This window comes from Atta cephalotes (assembly GCF_000143395.1).
Source record: "Atta cephalotes unplaced genomic scaffold scaffold00058, whole genome shotgun sequence".
Taxonomy (NCBI): Eukaryota; Metazoa; Arthropoda; class Insecta; order Hymenoptera; family Formicidae; genus Atta; species Atta cephalotes.
The window spans coordinates 1,502,651-1,509,735 of record NW_012130122.1 but is presented as its reverse complement, the minus strand read 5'-3'; the positions used below and the strand labels follow the sequence as shown (position 1 = coordinate 1,509,735).

Genomic DNA, 7,085 nt, shown 5'->3' with positions numbered 1-7,085 from the left:
ATATTTATGCAAGACGATCTTATCCCTTTGGACGAAATATATTTTATCTGATCTTTTTTTACTAATAATCCATTATCATAGCTGCTATGATTTTGATACGCATGATGTTTTGATGCTTCCATGTTGGACGTAAGATAAATTGATTCGTTTCTTTAATAATGTTCATACAATAGGGATGATATTTCATGTGCGTAATAAAGCCTGTTCTATGTGTTTTCTGTTTCCTGTTTCTTGCTTTTTGCTATTTTTTACATCATGTCTATTTGCTTTTTATCTGATTTTTTTATACCGCCCGAGATAAAAGTTAACAAACTTAAAAAAAAATAACAAATACATAGCAAGAAATATAATTATCGATATAACGGTTGTGAAGGAGAAAAAAGCAAAAAGTAAAAAACAAGAAACAAAAAACAAAGAGCACATTGTAGAATAGTTTTAAAAGGATGAAATTTAATGTCCACGACAGGAGGTTTTAAAAATTCTCTTTTCTTCTCTCTTGTTACAATTTCGGATAATTACTAGCATGACAACATTCGAAATATTCATGAATAATATCTGAGATAATGGTTGGATAAATACTTAGTCATACGACAGCTCATGTAGACGTAGCGATTATATTTTACATAGTCGTAATTGATTTTTAGATGTCTAAGTCTGAAGTGTATAGTTGTCTTAATGACCAATTGTGTGCAATATTACTTTTCGTAAAAATTAAATACAATACACAAGTATTTTTATTTCGTATTTTGCACGTTAACAATTTTAACGCGTATTTATCAATTCTTCTATTTCTGTTAATTTTGTGTTATATGTTATTTCTAAATTATTTAGAGTGAGTATCGTTATTTAGTGCAATTCAATAAATAGGATTAGTGATTTTTAATTCAGTGTTTAATATAAATAATTTTTTTCGATTGTTTTTTTAATTTTTTTTCATTCAACGTGGTTATTTTAAAGTTATTCAATAAATTTTTCGATAGAAATACTCGCTTTCTTTTCATCCAAAAAATTAAAATATTTAAAAAACGAATATAATGATAATTGTAAAAAAATTAAAAGATCTTTAAATTATGCAATGACTTAATAATTCATGTTAATATTTAAAATTAAAAATAAAATCTTGTTTTATAACATATTTCGTATACATTTGTTGATTATATTTGTTGATTATATAAAACAAATTAATAGAAAGTTTTCGTTAGCTATTATTTTGTATGTATATATGTATATCATTTTTAATAATTTTAAATTACTTATTATCTATTTTTATCTTTTCTATGTATATATATATATATATATATTGTTTAGTTTTTCAAATTATATGTTGCATATGATACTTTTTTCTAGTTGACTCTTTCTTTTGTTGTTAGTTACTATTATTCATATTAACCTTTCATTTTATTTTTATATAATTTGTGTCACTAATAAATAAAATAATCATTTAATGTAACTTTTTAAATGACTTTTGTTGTACAAGTTAAATGTACAAGTTACATGTAATTATCTGATGTTTCCAGTAACTATAAAGTATAACCTAATTAGCACTACATATATGTATATTATAGGAGATGTTTTTAAGAATAAAAAAGGCATTAAAACAATTAACGTTTATTATATTATGTAAATATTGAAAATATTATAAGTCATCTATTTTCATTTATACATATAATGGAATATTATTAATATTATTATTAATATTATTAATATTATTAATTAATATTAATAGTAATTAATATTAATATTATTAATATTATTAATAAGTCCTAATAAATTTCAAACATCAATCAATAAGTCAATTTCTATTTTTATCATTCATTCGTTGGCGCGATATCTTAAAGTCGGGAAGGCCTATCGATCGGTTGCTCGCCGTGAGCACCGATTCTACATAGTCATACGGGACTTATAATTTAACGTTGATTCCGGACCGAACGGTAGTTTGAGAGGTTTTCTTGGCAATGGATACGTTCGGAAACACTAACGGAGTATCATTCTTCGAATATCATTTTGTCTTTGTTTAATATTCGATGAACAAAGATAAAATGATATTCGGAGGCATTCGGGTAATATTTTCAAACGCAGCCTTACAATGGTGGCTTGTCAGATCGTCGCGTGCCGCGCCGAAGAAGTACTATCAATGCGTGAAAATTTCTTGGATCTACTGCGGATTGAACCTGAGTTTCCCCAGCATGATAAACGCGCGCATACTACACTCGTGCTCACAATTTTTATTTTATGTTAAATTAAATATAAGCTATATTATAACCGTATATAAAATAAAAATATATGTATAATCTCTTTAATAACATTGGATTTTTTTTAAAATTATTTAATACATTGCTTATTATCTTCACTCTAATATTGCGACAGTTTTCTCGAGATATCTTATATTTATTTTCTTTTCTTTTCTTATGAATAATTAAACTAATTTTTTTGTCTTTTTGTATTATTTGATAGTTTTTATCAATAAGCAGAACAATCAGTCAGTATATTACATTAGCAGCAGAAAATGTAAATGAATTTATTCATGCATATAATAATTACAAAATACATGTAATCATTTTACGTAAACTATTCAAATAATCTTACATGACATATTTTAAATTAGTTAATATAATAGTTAATATAATAAAATAGTTAATATTTTCCGGTTAAATTATTATTATTTTGTATTTTTAATATTAATTTGGGCGTTATTTATCTCAAAACATTCATTGATTTTTTGCTGTAAGTAAAACAGATATGTAGCCAACTGATGTTTTTAATAGCTATAAAAAATACAATAATAAATAAATAAAAGACATAAGGAAAAACAACATGAAAATATATAGATATAATGATACATACATATATTATTAAATATTAGATATATTATAAATGGTTTATAAGAAATATATATAAACAATCTCAAACTACAAGCAATACATGCAATGTGCATACAAATTAAATGATAATTACAAAAATCTATATATATTATCTATTAGATCTATAATATGTTAAAGAAAATAAAACAATTCGTGTCAAAATTATATCTCTATAATTTATATATATATATATATATGAAAATTCATATATATATATGAAATATATATTCTCTCTCTCTCTATAATTTATAATATATTATATTATATATCTTTAAAATCTTTTGTGAATTTAAAACATCTGAGTCAGTGGAAAATGATTAGATTTTACAAAGAATCTCTTTAGCAGTTGAATGGCTGACACGAAATTCTTTATTATTTATGTATATTCTAATGTTTTTACTTAAACGCTCCAAAGTATTTTTATATTTATATTGACTTTGTGTACATATAAAAAGACTATCTTGTTGTACGCTAAAATAATTTAAAATTCAAGATAACTTACACTGCAAAATGTAGCCATCGTTAAAGGGAACAGTTTACCGAAGTGGAGATGAAGAGGCTTATTGGTTCTTAACATTAGAAGAATTAAGTCTCGAGAATTTCTTGCATTCAAAGTATACCATTCATTGAAATATACAGCACAGTGGATTCTGTCACACTTAAAATTATAAAAAAGTACATACATATATAAATTATTAAAATAGCATGCTGTACAATAATATACCTATATGCAAATTTATAAATGCAATTTTTAAATGTAATTTTTTTTATGAACTAATTAAACTTTGGTTATTGAGAGTATAGTTGCAGCTTAAGAATTTTATACGTATAATTATCTCACACATACATAATATATACTTGTTAATATAAGTTTCATTTGATATACATTAAATGTACATTAATGATAAATTAAATACGTTTAAAGATATATTATCTTAGATGGCCAAGTCTGCGGAAACAAATTTTGAGCAAAGTCTGCCATACGATTTTCTGATGCCAGAAAGATAAATTTCATGCAGAGATTGTAAGCCTGTTCTTTTTGATTGAACTTTTGCATCAGTTCAGCTTTCTTCCTCTTCTTTCCTTCTGGAGAAAAAGAAAGAAAAATGAACTGGTGCAAAAGATCAGGTCTTGTTTTATAAATAAAATGTTAGTAGAATGTCGACAGACTGATAGCAGATTTGATCAGAGAATAGTAGAAGAACCTAACCTGAACTGATTTCGCTTTCTGCTTTTGTTTTAACAACACGTGAGTTGACATTTTTAATACCTTAATTAATTCGACGTCCGAAATATGTTTAGAAATATTTCGTTTTTATCGCTATATGTTGGACGTCTAAAATACGTCCCAAAATGTTACTTGAATGTCCTATTTACATAGACATTTTAGATATAATGTACCTATTAGTATATGGTATAGTGTTAAATTGACAGGATATAGTGACAAATTTAATTATCGTTTTAATATAATATAACGATATACTTAGTAGGAGCGATTTAAATTAAATCAAATTGATTTTGACTTAACAGTGCATGTATTTACATATTTAAACTTTAATATGTGAAATATATTTAATGTATTAATAAAATTGTTTAAAATTATTTTCTTAACATAGAAGAAATATAGAAATGTTGTTTTGACAAATTTTTTCGTAGTTATAATATAATGTTACAATTTTAATACCTATAAGATAGAATCTGTTCCATATCTGCCATTAGTTTGCCATTTATTGTGTTGCGCAAATAAATAAACTGTTTAGTTTCTACAATTTGCCGTCAAATTTTCTTAGCAGATCTTACTCGGTTTCTATTGTCAATCTGCTGGTATAAAACAAGCATTTTGTTTGATTTCTGCCACAGTTTGTTGATGCAGAACTGTTTAAAAAATGCTGTCGGCAGAACTGGAGTAGAATGTGAAATCAGTTGATGTCAATCTGCTAATATATAATATTTTCTGATCAAATTTGCTATCAATTTGATATTCTATTAACTAACATTTCGCTTTCTGAATGTAATACTACTATTATTTCTGATTTTAGAGGTATATATTATAATCTGCAACTGTACATGGTAAACTATAATGATTAATAGGAAGTAAAGAATTTCAATTATACCTTAGCTGTTAATATTTCGCCAACAGCGCAGTACATGCACATGTGACTAAATATATTAGTTACAATGCTTATAAAATATGCCAAGTTTAAAAATGTTAAGTGCTGTCTATTTTCAAGTATCTAGTCAATTAGTTAAAATAAATGTTATAAAAGATGTAATATATTATTCTTAGTATTATATCTAATTGACGCTTGAGCCATAGAAGGTATAATGAGAAAAACGATGAAGAAAGGTCTATGTTAAAAAATTAATGAAAAATAATCAATTTCGCGCGAAGCGTGAAGATCAGTTTATGTCGAAATACATATGATTTATATCAAGAAAAGCGAGGAGAATGGTCCAAGTCGCATAAAATTAAAGAAGGATCCATAGAGTGTAATATAATGTAATATTTTCTTTTCATAAATTTTATAATGATATGACTGAGGAATTTTATAATGTTATGACTGGGAATCGCCTTGATATTCAATCCTGTTTCTTGCACTTTATTCATTTATTATTTAATTTTCCGTAACTAAATTTGTATAATTTGTGAATAATAAATATTGCGCTGTATAGATTTTTCTTTAATTTCATACGACTTAAATCGCTTTTCTCGATATAAACCGTATTTCGCATAAATTCCGATATACAATAGATCGGTCTTTACGTCACACGAAATAAATCACTTTTCATTATTTTTGTGACAGACCTTTCTTCATAGTTTTCTGGATAGCACTTTCTACGGCTCAGGCGTTGATATGTTATGCTATTATTAAAGATAAATTACATTGAGAAAAAAGTTTGTTCAACTAACTACACACATATAATTGTTTGCAAATTTGGTTAATTCAACAAATTTTAATTGAATTTAACCATAGTCTGCTTAATACTGAACAGTTTGTTAAGCAGATTACGGTTAAATTCAATTAAATAAAATTTGCTAAAATAATTAAATCAAACAATTAAACGTATTTAGTTCGTAAACAAATTTTTTTCTCGATGTATATTATAATATATTGATATATATTATGATTACATTGTTATTATTTTTTAAAGATATACATATATAAAGCATAAGTGTAGTCCAATTAACACTAGAAATATTTCAGATGAATTTTATTAAGTGATCAATCAAAGGATGCTTCAAAGTATTCATATCTCAAATGGGTCTTAGTCATATTTAGAATATGTTAATATTACTAACAATAAGAGATCATTACGAAATGTTAATCACAAATTTTAATTTTAATAAAACATTACTTTATAGATTACGTAAATAAATAAATTTAAAGAAACAATAAACGATTTAACTATTAAGATCGTATATGTTAATGCACAACAAGTAAGAGTTTAAATATATAGTATAAATAGACTATGCCTCTACGTAATACGTCTTGGGTAATGCTAAAATAGTCCGAAATGTAATTGTTTACGTTAAAACATTATGAAATTATGATTGTGATTATGAAAAATAAATTACAATTTTTCTAATATAAAAGTGATTATAACTCGGAAACGACTTATTTCCAGACTTATGTTCATATAGATCTTTTTTCCTTTTTTTGGGGTCTCGAAATCATTTCCCGAAGTATTACGACAATTTTCCGGAACACCTCATTTTAAATAATGACATCACTAGAAAATATAACTCTTAAATAGCATTTTAAAGAAAAAGGGTTCAAAGAAAAGTTTAATGATTTCAAAGGGAACGTAAGGTGATATCATGAAACTTTGATGATATCACGTCATGAAACTTTTATTGGAAACATTTTTTTCTATATGCACTGTTCATGAGATATTTGAGATCGTCATTAAAAATGGGATATTCTGTATATCAATATAGCTTATATGATTGTATCTATATTATATAAATATTAAACAGAATTCTCTAGTGTGCATTATTATGATTATTTCAATTCTAAAGTTTTCTTAAATATACATGAATAAGAAAATTTTAGAATTGACATTTTACCGTTTTTATTAACAAAAAACATATATAAAAATATATAAATATAAAGTAGATTACAATCCAATGGAACATAAATATGACATTATTTCTATGTATATGAAAACTATTTATAAAGCAATAAATTGTGTACAACAAAAATTTTTGTAAAATTAATTACG

The 7,085-nt window shown here is 24.9% G+C and overlaps 1 protein-coding gene and 1 pseudogene across 1 annotated transcript; both read right to left on the bottom strand.

The window, feature by feature from the left end:
- Window positions 1-2,708: 2,708 nt before the first annotated feature.
- LOC105623554 lies at window positions 2,709-5,469 on the bottom strand. The gene is made up of 4 exons (XM_012204945.1): window positions 5,434-5,469; window positions 4,976-5,095; window positions 3,364-3,519; window positions 2,709-2,765 (listed from the first exon to the last, which is right to left on the bottom strand). Exons 1-4 carry the CDS (start codon window positions 5,467-5,469, stop codon window positions 2,709-2,711), a joined length of 369 nt encoding a protein of 122 aa, XP_012060335.1.
- An 861-nt stretch (window positions 5,470-6,330) lies between these two features.
- LOC105623553 overlaps window positions 6,331-7,085 on the bottom strand; it is a 6,930-nt pseudogene continuing 6,175 nt past the window's right edge.